At 38.0% G+C, this 15,086-nt stretch overlaps 2 protein-coding genes across 6 annotated transcripts; both read right to left on the minus strand.

Moving 5' to 3' along the window:
• Positions 1-1,841: 1,841 nt before the first annotated feature.
• Positions 1,842-8,606, minus strand: LOC111791138 (nuclear pore complex protein NUP1-like). 5 transcript variants are annotated; one of them, XM_023672381.1, is made up of 9 exons: positions 8,196-8,606; positions 7,781-7,824; positions 7,460-7,572; positions 7,126-7,315; positions 6,807-6,998; positions 5,823-6,584; positions 4,856-5,424; positions 3,012-4,331; positions 1,842-2,675 (listed from the first exon to the last, which is right to left on the minus strand). In XM_023672381.1, the coding sequence occupies exons 1-8, from the start codon at positions 8,458-8,460 to the stop codon at positions 3,176-3,178; spliced, it is 3,291 nt and encodes a 1,096-aa protein (XP_023528149.1). In that variant the 5' UTR covers positions 8,461-8,606; the 3' UTR covers positions 1,842-2,675; positions 3,012-3,175. The 5 variants fall into 5 exon arrangements, with proteins under 5 accessions (XP_023528149.1, XP_023528141.1, XP_023528157.1 ...); XM_023672373.1 differs by having other exon boundaries at positions 1,842-2,691; XM_023672389.1 differs by having other exon boundaries at positions 1,843-2,701; positions 7,460-7,554.
• A 908-nt stretch (positions 8,607-9,514) lies between these two features.
• On the minus strand, positions 9,515-14,261 carry LOC111801839 (calcium-dependent protein kinase 1-like). Its single transcript, XM_023686027.1, has 7 exons — positions 12,754-14,261; positions 11,429-11,572; positions 11,160-11,312; positions 10,882-10,997; positions 10,311-10,478; positions 10,001-10,225; positions 9,515-9,929 (listed from the first exon to the last, which is right to left on the minus strand). Exons 1-7 carry the CDS (start codon positions 13,550-13,552, stop codon positions 9,807-9,809), a joined length of 1,728 nt encoding a protein of 575 aa, XP_023541795.1. The 5' UTR covers positions 13,553-14,261; the 3' UTR covers positions 9,515-9,806.
• Positions 14,262-15,086: the final 825 nt, after the last annotated feature.

The following is a 15,086-nucleotide window of genomic DNA, read 5'->3' on the forward strand; positions in this document are numbered from 1 at the left end:
CTTGAATTTTTTGTTTTCCAAAATTTTAACCCAACTCGATCTTGAAGAAGAAAAAAATATCTAACCGAACTCAAATGGAAAAAAAATCCAACTCAAAGAGTAAAAAAAAAAAAAGTTAACTCAAAGAGGTAAAAAAAAAAAAAGTTAACTCAAAGAGGTAAAAAGAAAAGTCTAATCGTATTTTCAGATGTTGGCTTCTACAAATATTATTCTGAGTTAGTATACTAACTCAAAAAACAATAATAATAATGCACTGAATAGTCGGCCTTTCATTTATTTATTTATTTATTTATTTTTCATAGCTTATCACGTCNTACAACAAAAATACTAATAAATTAAATTAATAATAATAATAAAAGATTTCCGACAAAGTCAACTAATTATTTCCTTTTGAATCTTTCAAACGGATTGATTGCATCCAAATCTCATTCCCACTTCTATCATTTGTTACTATGTATATATACACACGCATGTTTATGTATCTATACATACATGAATATATTTTTTTAAATTCATCAAATAAACATAAATCTCAAAATTTATCAACTAAATTTATAATTTAACCGGTAAAATAACATACTATTTATTTTATTTTTAATGAAAAAAACAACTATAAATTAAATGAGAGAATATTCAAAAGGAAAATTGTTAAGTTCTATATGAACATTTTGAATTAACTAAAAAGACGAGGGGGGGGCTAATGTCTTATTTCTTTGAAAATGTTACCATTTTTGTCCTTATAATAATAGTAATAATAATAATAATAATAATAATACTTTGAAAATATACATATATGAAATTAAATTAAAGGCATATTATTTATTTATTTATTCATTAATGGCCCTCTACAAAGACCAGAAAAACCAAAACTAACTTTTGACCGATGAAAACTAGTGAAAAGTGTGTTGTATTTTCTTTAAATATTCTCCTCAAGATAAGTTCTTTTTTTTAAAAAAATAATAATAATAATAAATAAGCAAGAAAAGTAGACTAATTCATAATTAATTATTAAATCTAATTTATAAGTTATATTTGCTAATAATGGTCATATACAATGTAGTGGATATGCAACCCCGGTTAGAGATAACTCAGTTGCTAAACTCCAGTTAATTTCAAGATTTTGTTAATATTATTATTTATGTCAAATAAAAAAATAAAATAAAATAAGTTACGCAACCAAAGTAGATGCTCTTTTTAATTCATAAAAAGTAATAAAGTTACGTTCATAAAATAATAACAACGAAAAAAATATGAAGACAATACATAATCAACATAATTTTATTGGATCATGATGTAAATTTACTATTTTAATTTGCAATGAATATAAACAACAAGACTTAGTCGTTTTGATACGTGTACCAAATACTATTGGTGAGAATAAAAAACGTTTTCAATATCTTAATTCATTTTGTTCTTCTGCTACTGTAAATTTCTCATTGTTTTATATCCAAATATATATAATAAGAATAATAATAAATAAATAAATAAATTTCTTACCCCGCAACTAGAAAGATTTTATAATCAAAGATGATATCAATCCAAAGGCAAGGTGGTTAAATTATCAAAGTTATCCTGGGTATAAAGTTGGTTTCAATTATATCACCAATTTTAAAAATTTTCATTTCAAACCAATTTTGAGTTGTGTCCGATAATGTGAACAAATCTAACATATCTAACATATAGAGATTAGTTGTGTCTACTGATGTGAACAATTCTAACATATAAAGATTAGTTGTGTTACCGATGTGAACAAATCTAACATATAAAGATTAACGGTGTCTACTGATATGAAACCTTCAACTTCAAGCTTTGAACTTCAAGCTTTGAAATTTTTGTTCTTTATTTATTTATTATTATTTTTTTTTGTTATATACTTCTCTAACTCTAATCTTCAAATTTACTTTTGGGATGTGTTTAGATTTGTTCACAAAAACAACACATAAGTAGACACAAACTTTTCTGCTCGTGCATTCTATACAAAAATTTTGGAGATATTTTGAAACGAATTTCAAGTTTCAAGAATTAAAATAAAACTTTTCAAAGTGAAAAGTTGAGAGGCAGACAAAGGTTTTTGTGGTTGTATTTTCAATTGGAACCAGACAACTGTTTTGCATTTCATCTAAGGCCATACTCTAAGAAACAGAGAAGGCAAGAGTATACAAAATTTAGAGAAGAAAAAGAGATTGTTTTTTTTAGAGGTGTGGGAAGTTGCATGGTCTCTATTTCACACAAGGCCAAATACCCATCCTCCCCTTGTATTCTCACTTTATAGCACAAAATATGGCAGAGTGTATCTGCTTCATGGTTTGTTCAATGAACTTAAGCTCCTTGTGAATGTTTTGACTTCCTTTTTTGCCTTGTTTGGTTTGAAAATTTTCAATGATTGATGAAAAAAAAATATATTATTAGCCTAATGGGGCTGTTTTGGGTTGTTGTGGGAGGTGGGGTGTGTCTGGATGCAACTCCATGTTATGCAAAACTATGTTCTTTGTATTAGACCGACCCAACAAATAATTCAGAAAAGACAATATTTCAAATGTGTAAGGTGTTTGGAGGTAGAAAAGTAGAAAAGAAAAGAAAGCACTAAGAGTTTATAAAGGGTTTGTTCTTACTTGGAACTCTTGTCTTGTGAACTTTGCGGATCCCATACAGTGAAGAAACTACATCGCCATAGCCTGTATCAAATTTGGACTGCACAAATCTAGATCAAATATAGGTATAATAAGAGAATTGAGAAAATCAATCATAACAATCTATATAGGCCGATTTGAAATGATTTTTTAAGTACTTAAGAAAAAGGTTTGTAAGATTTAAAAGAAAGTGTTTTTAAGCCCTTCGAAAATCATTCCAAATAGGTCATTAGTGTAAAATGAGAAAATACAGGATTACAACAGGAAGCTACTTTTCCTAGAATGGATGACTCTGTTGAATGTTGTAAAAGACAAGCTCCTTGTCAAATTAATATGTTTAGCAGCACTATTTTAAATGCATAAAAGAATTTGCGTACGTACCTGAAATCACTGGCTTTCCTCAACCTTAAAGCCACTCTTTTCTTCGCGGGAGTTAAAGAGGGATGGATATAACTGTGACCGTAAATCAGATTATAAAATTTACAAGAATTTGGGAGGTGGACACTTGGGGTTGTTTTCTGGCGACTCTGCCAGAGATGTTTTCTTTATTTCTTTCGTTTCACCTTCACAAGTCTTCGGTTAGCCTTGTCACCGCCGCCAGAACTCAAGGGGAAGCTGCCTCTAGCTTCTAAGCTGCTAGAATGAGCAATATATGGAGAAGAATTTTGGGGTTTAGCCAATGTCTGCTGCTTTTGAACTAGAAAGGGATTTGATTCAGAGGTGGCTTGACCAAAAGAGAATCCTGATGAAGGGGGTGGGATTGGCTTTTGACTGAAAAGTGGAACATTGTTCTTGGAGGTACCCTGATCTTCACAGTCATTGTTACCTGTAGAAACTCTAAAAGCAACTGTGGGATGAGAATTACTTGAAACAGTCTTCGATGAGGAACATGCTATTGCTGCTGCTGAGGTTGTAGAACATATGGAACTGAAAGATGTCCCTGCAAATGACTCGAACCCAAGATATGTCCTAGAAGTTGAAAAATTGGAGGTACCGAGGGCTGAAGATGCTGGGGCACGAGTAAACCCAGTGATGGGAAATTCCGACGGCCTGCCTCCTGAATGAAACAGTTCAGAAGCAGGAGATGGGCAACCAAAAGAAATGCCAGAAGAGATGGATGCTTTTCCAGCCATCACCGATGATGCATGTGACATGAATGATCCCATAATGATTGAAGTTTGTTCCGCATTAGCTGTAAATTCCTTTCCAGCAGAAACTCCCTGAGCACTAAGCTCAGGTGCACTGCTAACAGTAGGTGTACTCAACTGATGATTATTCACAAACGAAGGCGTTGCTCCAGGATTGAAGCTGAACATATTATAGTGAGAATTTGCTGGTGTAGATATGCTACTGAAATAAGTGTTATTCGCAATGTGCAGGCTTGCATCCTGCTTGATCTTGTCTTCATGAGTTCCTAAGCCCATAGCCGATGGAGCAGATGAAGTTATCACATTTGTGGTTGACGGGTGCTTGTCATTGGTGGTTATATTAGCATCATTGCTGGCACATTTGGCTGAGAGGAAGATATATCTGGATGAACTTTGCCCCATAGATGGAGTTAGCGGACTGCGCGATGAGTATTGAGATGGACATGAAATGGAGAGGCCACTATTTAGACTTTGATATCTAGCAGTCGAGCAAAATGAGACTGCAAGTCCAGCTGATATGGAGGCAGAAGATGAGAATGCATCATTGCAAGTCCTGGAGAAAACAAAATTTGAAATATCATCACTATCAGTTTTCATGACGCAGATTCTTCAATGGACAAAATTGCATGAACTGTAAACAACGAACAACATGAAGGAAACAAACTTGCCAGGCATAAAAAGTGAACGAATGCAAAAATAATGTCAGAAGTGAAGAAAGATGAAATGAAAAAATGTTCAAATAAATGTCATCTAGAAGCTCTTGAGGCATGTGCTATAAAGTTCTTTTCTTCCCTTAAGAACTTCAACAAATGATTCTCTTTCTATGAAATTCACATCCAGTTAGAACGAATTTTCAATGCCTCCACCTAATATTTTCCGTGCATTCAAGGTTTTTGTCTTCTAAAATATAAGAAAAGTGAAAAGTGAACGAGAATTAGAAGAGAAGGGGAGACAAGGTATCAATCAAGCCACTCAAAACCCATAGGAGACATGCGTAAGTTTCTCTAATTGATAAAAGATAATGGAAAGGCTACAAAACTGTACTTCTGAATAGATGATCGAAAGGAATATACTGACCCCCAAGAGCAATCTAGCTTATGGTTTGAAGAAGCAACGGCGTCTAAATACACTGATCCTTGAAGATCTGAATACGAAGAAGCTGGGTTCCACTGCGTGTATGGGAATGGAGCTGCATTGCCATTTTCGGAAGCAGCACATAATTCTGTTCGAGAAGCATTCTTATTCCCAACATCAAATGCAGTAGAACTAGCGTTTGGCTGTTTTCGTGGAGAGACATTATTTCCAAAGCTAAAAACTGGAGAATCAATTCGCTTCTTTTCTGGAAGATCATTGTTGCCATAAGAATTGGTGGGTGCAGAATCAATAGTTTCTGGTTGTGAAGGTGCAATTTGGAACGTAAAACTGGTATCCATATCATCATGAACGCTACCTTCAGAAGTTTTCAAATCAGAACTTCTGTTGAGAGGAGAATCCACTATCACTTCAGATGCAGTTTGTGACTTTGATGGTGTTAGAGCCTCATTAGCAGTTGTTTGTCTCACAGCCAAAGAAATGTCACCTTCCCTATCCTCCGCGGTAGCAGGTGCAATTCTATCAGGAGAACTTTCATCATGGTCTACACGATCCTATTATTGAGAAAGGCAGTGAGACTGGTTAAAGGTTCAAAGATTTAAACGAACATATCCCAAGGAAAGAAACCAGACGGAACATAATATCTGATCAGAGGTGCATTACTTAGAATCCTTCAAGTAAAAGATATGCAGAAGAAAAAATGAAAACCATGTATGTATTCTAATTAGGTGTCTGAAGTTTTACTTGAACGCAGGTAAGTGAAATAACTTCAAACATTATCGTAACAGATCTAATACCCTCATCAAGAGAGAGCAAAAAACTACAAAATGGTACTTCAGTCAATGACAGAAAGCGAGTCTGTAAGCATCACATAAAATGTTTGAACTCTGATTTTTACCATGAGACCGCAATGTTTTACCATTCCATTTTGGAAAGTTGAAAGATTACGAACCTTGTCAGGCCACATCTGAAACGCCAGTTTGTTTTTTGGGGGCTGAATGATAGATTTCACCACAGCAGGCGCAGGCACTCCAAGATCAATCATGGAATCCTTACTTGAACCTATGGACCCTGAGTCCTTCAGTAGAGCACATCTATGATGAGGATCCGATGGTTTCATATTTTCCAGCTTCTCTTTATTTTGTGAAGTGTTTTCTTGGTTGTCATGATATGGAACGCCATGCAAACTAATTGACTGCTTGTTGTCGTGAACAAGTTCTTCATCTCTGGGTAAGTCCACATCCTTCACAATTTTGAGATGCCCATCTACTGTGAATGGTGACAGCTTAGGGGGAGATATTTCCCCAACAGGAAGTCGTTTAACTTTCTCCTTTGGAGGGGTCAACTTATCGAGCTGCTCCAATATCTTAGAAGCCATCTTATAAGACCTTGAAGGAGTATAAATAGAGCTGCTGCCTGCACCACGAATGTTATCACTCTCCACGTTCATAATAAACTTTCTTGCAGAATTTTTCTTGGGTTTATGAGACAATTGTGAGTTCCAAATGGAAGATGGAAAATTATGAACTTTCCCAAATTTGGAGCTCTGAGAAGCATCAAAACTAAGTCTATCTACAGGAACAGAAATAGGTCTAGTAGAAACGGGTAAGCTTAATCCCTTTGACAGAAGAATGTTAGGTTTTTGTCGAATTCTGCGCAGAGGAACATTAGGTCCAATGTGATTATGAAAAAATGAACTCCTACGTTTCAAACCCTGCATATGGTAGAAACAACACAGTAAGATGATTTAACGTGCAACTCCATGGAACAGAGCATCTGAGACATGCAGGATGATTAGATTATAAAATCTTCCTTATTTCAAGATTACAATCCCCGGTTAACAGTGATCCCAACTCAAAAGCACGGCCGAAAAAACATACTAGGGGTCTCATAAAACCTAGCAAATGAATGTTGCTGGAATCATTCGCACAAGTACCTGACTAGTAGATGATGGCACAAGCAACATATCCGCTGATTTTGAAGAGAATGATGAACTAGTTGGACCAGCAGAATTTTCCCCAAGTCCTTGTGCTCGCAAAGATGGCATTGAAGGACAAATTTTTGGCTGCCTACTCCCCATGTATGCTCTAGCTATCTTTGCAGGTGAAGAAATATCTTCATCAAGGACCTGAAGACGTTTTAGCCACAAAATTGATCACAGTATCAAAAAAGCATATCGAAAATAACTTATTTGGGGACTCTCATGCACGAAAATCATGAGAGAAAAAAATGGGGATGAAAAGAAAGACCCCTACACTTGAACTCAAGATGGGAGTTGGGAACGATTGCCTGCACATCCTTACTTCTGAATTTGGTATTTTTTTAAACTCACTCCTGTTAGATTCTGGAATAGAAGAGATAAACTTAACCCTTTTCTCCTCATTCACATCAGGTAAATCAACATTTTTTGAATGCATTAGAGCCGTCAAATGATCAATCTCAGACCTGCAGAGTGGTTTTCATTTTGAGGAGCCATAGCAATAATCCCAAGAGCAAAAGAACAAGTCTATTAACAATAAGAAAATAAAATCCAAACTACCTAAAATGGTACTCATGTAAGGCAAAATAAATATATACTGCAAAAGTTACCTGGTGAAGGTCTTTTGCTTCATAGCTTTTTCAAGTTCCACCATCACAAATCGATCAGCTCTATTCTGATTATCACCTACATTAGCTGCTGCTACCTGGACTTCGAAAGGATCCTTTGCAAGTAAATTTCCATACCATAAGAAACTCTCCAATTAGACTGATCAAAGCAAGTGCATTCAGAACACCCAGAACGTTATAGATAACCAAGTTCTCTTAAATAAGAGTACAATAATTAATGACCATCAAGTTCAAGCACCAACTTTCAAGAGCATTCGTATCTTCTATGCACGAGCACCCGCCCGACACCAAAAGAAAACTTACCGTTACATCGGCCTTCTTGTCATCCCTTCTTGACTGGCTTGATTCTGATGCCATCAAATGCATAAACAGAAAAAAGAATGAGCAGATTAATATTTGAAAAGAAAAATATCAGATGTTACTCAACTATGAAGTTCCTAAAAGAAAAACCGTCCAAGTCTAGTACGTGCCAGTAAATTTTGAACTAGCTAAAACTTTTTTATGGATGAAAAAGTTACAAGATAACAAAATAATCATTACATTTAAGCATTTTATGAGCCAGATCGACTAACTTAATCTCAAGAAGTTTGTGAAATAAAATCAAACATCTGAAAAGCAACAAACAGTCGCAAATCACAAAAATCAACTCCAGCAAGAGCATCTTTGAATAATCCACTACCGAGCCATAAGAACATCATTAAGAAGTTGAAACTGAAACCTGGAGACGAAATACGAGACGGTAAACGGTGAGGGAAATTTCGGAACACGGAGGAAAAAAGCATCTGAGAACCAGAGGAAATGAGCCTTTGAGCCGGATCAACGAGCTTCAAGATCCACGAATTGTTTCCAGATGTTCTTAGGGTAGTCGGCGGCCGATCGTAAGGTTTTTTCGGTGGTTTCCTAAAGAATCTTTTATCTGCAAACTTCCCCGCCGTTCTCAACCCTTCTTCTTCCCGGCTTTTCTGTTCCCTTGCAGTCACCATGAATGAGAACCAAGGCGAGGAAGAACTACACAGTATCTCAAATCTCAATCAAGTTCCAAGCATGAATGAGAACCAAGGCGAGAGAAACATTCACGAGGAGGAGATCAGGAAATGGAGGTTTTTTCTGGTTCTTTAATGGCGCGAAATTAGTTGTGATGTGACAGTCCGGATATCTTGAGGGAGGGAATTTCCTATTATATAAAAAAACTTAAAATTAAATTAATAAAATTAGTTATTAACTTTACACTTTTCTCTCGAAAATATTCGCTAAAACTTAAAAAAAAAATTAAAAATTCAAAAATATTTATATAGTTTAATAAACCAACGTGGGACACGTTCGGGGCCCACAGTCCTCGCTGGCACTTGTTTCTTCCTCCAATCGATATGGGACTGCCACCAAAACCTCCTCCCTTTGGAGCCAACATCCGTACTGACATACCGCCTCATGTCTACCCCCTTCGAGGAACAGCGAGAAGGCTTCTACCCCCCTTTGGAGCCAACATCCTTACTGGCACATCGCCTCGTGTCTACCCCAAGCCCATAGTCCTCGCTGGCACTCGTTTCTTTCTCCAATCGATATGGACGCCACCAAATCCACCCTCTTTGGGGCCAACATCCGTACTGGCACACCGCCTCGTGTCTACCCCCTTCGGGGAACAGCGAGAAGGCTTCCACCCCCTTTGGGACCAACGTCCTTACTGGCACACCGCCTCGTGTCTACCCCCTTTGGGGAACAGCGAGAAGGCTGGCACATCGTCCGGTGTTTGGCTCTAATACCATTTGTAACGGCCCAAATCCACTCAGATATTATTCTCTTTGGGCTTTCCTTCTCAGGCTACACTCAAGCCTTTAAAACACGTCTAGTACGGGAAGGTTTCTACACCCTTATAATGTGGGACATCACAAATAACCTTCAAGACTGTGTTAAATAGGTTCAAAAATATCTTTAATTTTATTTAATTAAATTTATTTATTTGAGTTCCCAAGTTTTTTTTTTTTTTTTTTTAATTTTAATTATTTTTTATAATTTTATTTACTATTGCAATAAATTATATTATTTATTTAAGAAATAAAATTTTCATTACTCATCAAAAGTCTTACATAATGATACAAAACAATGTAAGGGAAAATGAAGAAAAAATCTATGCTCTTTTCTCTGCATAGTTTTCAAAAAGGAAGCGATGGCGATGAACGACATGGTGTCGAGTACAAGCACGCTCATGATGGCGATGAACGACATGGTGTCGAGTGCTAGCAAGCTCGTGACGTGGTGCCGAAAACGAGCAGGCGAGCAGCCAAGAACAATGAAGAAACTAACTTGAATAATGGTACCTTTACATAGAACACTATAGTTTTAAAGCCTCCCTAAACCCAATGCTGAAGGTACTTTGAAGACCTTTCTTCCCAGCATTTGTTACATTTCCTTTCTGCATCATTGCCACGAACTCGTTATAGTCGATCGTTCCGTCCTGTAAAGTAAGGAGAATCATAACATGGTCGGTTTAATCAACAATCACGCAAAGACTAGAAAACTACTTACGTTGTTTGCATCGACCTCGTGCATCATTTCTTCCAATTGAAGATCTTCTATCCCGAACTCTTTACATGCTTGTTGAAGTTCGTCGTGCGTAATGAACCCACTTCCGTCCTTGTCGAAATACGAAAAAGCTGCTACAAGATGATCTTCCTTCTCGATTTTGTTTAGATGTAATGTGGCAGCTACGAACTCCCCGTAGTCGATGGTTCCATTGTTATCGATATCGGCCTGCAATTCCATAGCATAGATTTGATACATCTCGACCAAAAAAACGTTCTCGAACATCGTAAGAAAATCTCGACAAAATACTTACTGCTTGCATTAGATCATAAATTTCGGACTCCTTAAGGTTAGCTCCAAATTTTTTTAAACCAGCTTTGAGTTCTTCAAAAGTGATCTGACCGCTGTTGTCAGTGTCTATCATCTTGAACATTTCCTTGAGCCCAGCAATTTCTTCTTCAGATAAGCTCTCTGCAATGACCTACACAATTCCAAACAAAAGAATCAATCACTTTTGTCCCATCGAGATCGGTTGATCCATATGAATCTCGAGAGTGGATGGTTGACCATTGCCCCCATGTACTCGAGGGGCTTGCTACGGATGGTCCAAAAAACGAGAGTGGACTAACCACGACAATATGGGAGGGTTGATTGGACAAAAGAAGGTTCGGGACACTATTCGTTCTAAGGCTCCATTGTGAGTTCCTCCTCTACACGTCTTTCGAATTCAAGATTCTTTCTTTTATCATTGTCAACTAGAGGAACGTTTTATGATTCCCGAGCACTCTCTCGAGTTGATTTCTTATCAGCGTTCACTTATTTCAATGTAAGCAAGTAGATTTTTCTACAGCTATCAATCAATATGAGGAAATTCAAAGTCCTACCTTGATAGCCATTTTCTTGAGCTTGTTCATGGCTGAAAACTGCTTCAAGCGAGTCAAGACCGCCGAGTCGAGTGGCTTGTCTGGAGCCACACCGTCGACTTGAACCCAAGGGTGGCCTGTAATGAATTAGCTCAATGAGTACCTTGGAACGAGAAAAAAACATCGATCATACACGTAAAAGGATCTCGAGGACATTCGAGGCCTTAGAAGAGTTGCTACATGAATTACTCAACATATGATGAACAACTATAGAACATGAAATTCAAGAGATGACTTACACAAAACTTCATACGCTGTTAATCTCTTTCTCGGGTCTCGAATAAGCATTCTTCTCACCAAATCTTTCGCACTGTCGGAGATGCTAGGCCAAGGGTCCGAAGAGAAGTCGAGATCGCCGTGCAGGACCTCTTCAAATATCCCTTGTTCGGTTTCTATACATCGATACGTGGAGGACGGAATAAGAGAGGATACAAGTGTTCATAACAAGAAATTCATGTTCGGATATGAAGGTTAAACTTCCAAAAATTATGGAGCAAACTAGACGTACCAGCCCAAAAGGGAGGTACTCCACTTAACAAAATGTAGACAATTACTCCAGCACTCCAAACATCGGATTCGGGACCGTAGCGCTTCCGCAAGACTTCAGGTGCGACATAATACGGACTCCCGACCACATCATTAAACTTTTCGCCTGAATGAACATAATCCATGTATGAAGAGTCAAAATCACAACCTAGTACGACTATACCGTTTTACATTCGAATGCACGTAAACATCACACAAAAATAGGGTCCTAGAGTTGTGAACTCGTTCTTCAAAACGAAAATGTGAGATCCCATGTCGGTTGGAGAGGAGAACGAAGCATTCTTTATAAGGGTGTAGAAACCTATCTCTAGCATACGCATTTTAAAAGCTCAAATAGGACAATATCTACTAACGGTGGGCTTGGACCGTTGCAAATGGTATTAGAGCCAGACACCGAGCAATGTACCAGCGAGGAGACTGAACCCCGGAGGGGGTGGACACGAGGCAATGTGCCAACAATGACGCTAGGACCTGAAGGGGGGTAGATTGTGAGATCCCACATCGATTGGGGGAGAAGAATAAAGCATTGTTTGTAAGGGTGTGGAAACCTCTACCTAGGAGACACACTTTAAAAAACTTGAGTGGAAGCCCGAAAGGAAAAGCCCAAGTAGAATAATATTTGCTAGTGGCGGGCTTGGACCGTTACAAATGGTATCGGAGCCAGACATCGGGCAATGTACCAACGAGGAGATTGAACCTCGGAGGGGGTGGACACGAGGCAATGTGCGACGCTAGGACCCGAAGGGAGGTAGATTGTGAGATCCCACATCGATTGAGGAGGAGAATGAAGCATTCTTTGTAAGGGTGTAGAAACCTCTCCCTAGGAGACACACTTTAAAAACCTTGAGGGGACGCCCGAAAGAGGCAAATATCGGCTAGTGGCAGGCTTGGACCATTACAAATGGTATCGGAGCCAAACATCGAGCAATGTACCAACGAGGAGATTGAACCTCAGAGGGGGGTGGACACGAGGCAGTGTGTCAGCAAGGACGATGAGCCCCGAGGGAGGGTGGATAGTGAGATCCCACATCGGTTGGGGAGGAGAACGAAACATTCTTTATAAGGGTATGAAACCTCTCCCTAACAGACACGTATTAAAAACCTTGAGGGGAAACTCGAAAGGGAAAGCCCGAGAAAGCTGTTCGTAAAACATTCATTAGCTTCACTAACACCATAGATTCAAAACAGCACCAGACAACAAATATCATCTCAACTCATTCAGAACATATTAGAGACACAAAGCTGATAGCTATTGTAATTATCATGACAAGAATCACAGCTATATACCTGGTTTGAAGAATATTGATAGTCCAAAATCAATTGTTTTGAGAAGTGACTCCTCGTCCTTGCTAACAAAGAGAAAATTCTCGGGCTTAAGGTCTCGATGCATTACTCCAAGAGCGTGACACGCCTCCACGACCCCGACTATGGTCCTAGTAAGCTCAGCAGCCTTCCTTTCAGTATAATGTCCACGTTGAATGATCCGATCAAATAGCTCACCGCCCGCACATAACTCCATAACTACCTGAACCGCAACCGCGTCCTCATAAGCCCCCTTGATCGATATAACGTTCGGGTGTCCAGCCAAGTGATGCATTATCTGAATTTCCCTTCTCACATCCTCAACATCATCCTCATTGACCAACTTCCTCTTAGCAATTGACTTACAAGCATACTCTTTCCCAGTTGCCTTCTCCACACACATATATGTAGTCCCAAATTGTCCTTGACCCAATCTCTTACCTAAGCTATAATACTCCTTAAAGTTCCCCGTTTTTGTCTGTAAAATCGGTTCGCCCCGAAGACCAGCACTACCTACTCTCTTCATAACAGGGTTATGGCGAACCTTAGGTTCCAAGGGCGGTTCAGGTTTGACTACTGATTCTGGCATTGTCACCTTCTCAGGGGGTTGGTTTTGAATCGGCATAGCCGATTCGGGTTCGGTAGCTGCTACGTCATGGACGTTTTCTCCATTAGTATGATGAGAAATTGAATTCTCGGGCGATCTAGATCGCCACATAGCAGCAGACACAGATTGAAAGAATCCATTCTTTGAAATGCTTGGTCCTACACAAGTATTCCCCATTGATTCCCACAACTCAAAAACCTTCCTCAATTCAAGCACAGTGATACATTCTAAACATAAGATCCGATCATCACACAATCTCCAAGTCAACCCCAAAAGTAATCACAGAATTACAGTCAAATAATCATAAGCAATATGAACAGAATCAAGAATCAGAATCAGAATCAGAATCAGATCATCCCCAAAACTTGAGAACAATTTATTAGTGCAAAAATGGCAGAGGAATCAATATCAAAGTAAACGCTCAGATACCCAAAAGATTAAGAACAGTAAACAAGTAGAGTATTAAAGTCAGTCAATGCCTCGATCCCTGTATTCAATCAAATCTGAAGATGAACTACAATACCCACATCACTAAATCCATACACAAACCCAGAAATCGGAAGAGCTAATCAAGAAATTGAACTAGTCGAAGAAATTCATCGACCCATTTGGGGAAAGAATCAAAGGAGGCGTGGATCTTTAAGCACAGAAGCGGCGAGAGATGAAAACGATGAACAATATAGACATAGGTGAGGACAAAGTAGCTGAAGAGTCGAGGTTGGGTTGAACAGGTCGATTGTTGGTAAACAGGGCTGCGAGTGTAATGGGTTTATTGGTTTGGGGGATTTTGTTGCGCCAAGACGCGTCTAATTGGATAATTCAATTCAATTCAATCCGCCGGCTTCTTCGGTTGGCTGCTCTCGAGAGAATTGAGACGAATTGAGACGAATTGGACGAAGTCTTTTATTTTTTTCTCTTAGTTATATCAACTTGTAATATAATTTAATTTAAATTTATTAAAATTCTACCTGTTGGAATGGGATAGTTGGTTCATATAAGTACCTCAAGCCAGCGATGGCATACCCGTTGAAGCTCGCATTGCCGAACGGTGGAATACCCGTTGCCATTTAAACTCATTTCATTGTCGAGTTAGGCAACACTCAAGTCAACTTCACTTTATTCTTATTAATAATTTAAGCATTAAATACATTGAGCATAATATCTTATCATTATGAACATCTTTCTTGCAAGTTAAGTCGAAATCATCTTCTACTCTAGAGCTTATGTGAATTTGTTTCAGGATTCTCATATCATTACTACACATTGTTAATTTCGTTTGTTCTTTAATTCCACATTTGTATATAAAAGAATTGAGTCTTTTAATCGTAAAAAAAATGTCATATAATGGTCTCTTATTTACTATTTTCTCTATTTAAGACTAAAAAGTGACGAGAGAGACGACTTGATGGCAGATACAAAGGTAGCCGTCGTAGCAAGGGAGGGGCACATAAGCACCAAAGGAGAAGGAACAGTGGCGTGGAGAGGAAGCTTAGACGACAACGAATGTTATCATTAGAGATGTCCATTTTACCCTCCCTCGAACAAAGAGTAGATTCCTCATTTAGACAAACAAATATACATGAGATTATATTTTTCGTGTTCGTCCCTACCTCACTTTTATTTTTATATATATATATATATATTAAATTAATGATTTTGTTTTAAATTTTTTTTAGTTTGTTAAAACCTATATTGTAATATTAAATATTGT

This window comes from Cucurbita pepo, chromosome LG01, assembly GCF_002806865.2.
Source record: "Cucurbita pepo subsp. pepo cultivar mu-cu-16 chromosome LG01, ASM280686v2, whole genome shotgun sequence".
Lineage (NCBI taxonomy): Eukaryota > Viridiplantae > Streptophyta > Magnoliopsida > Cucurbitales > Cucurbitaceae > Cucurbita > Cucurbita pepo.

Coding starts and splice junctions, on each gene's coding strand:
- LOC111791138 (XM_023672381.1), bottom strand. CDS start 8,460: ATGGTGACTGCAAGGGAACAGAAAAGCCGGGAAGAAGAAGGGTTGAGA. Junction 7,573..7,780: donor ACAAGAAGGCCGATGTAACG/GTAAGTTTTCTT, acceptor TTACTTGCAAAG/GATCCTTTCGAAGTCCAGGT. Junction 7,316..7,459: donor AAGCAAAAGACCTTCACCAG/GTAACTTTTGCA, acceptor ACCACTCTGCAG/GTCTGAGATTGATCATTTGA.
- LOC111801839 (XM_023686027.1), bottom strand. CDS start 13,552: ATGGGGAATACTTGTGTAGGACCAAGCATTTCAAAGAATGGATTCTTT. Junction 10,479..10,881: donor TCAAGAAAATGGCTATCAAG/GTAGGACTTTGA, acceptor GGAATTGTGTAG/GTCATTGCAGAGAGCTTATC. Junction 9,930..10,000: donor ACGAGGTCGATGCAAACAAC/GTAAGTAGTTTT, acceptor CTTACTTTACAG/GACGGAACGATCGACTATAA.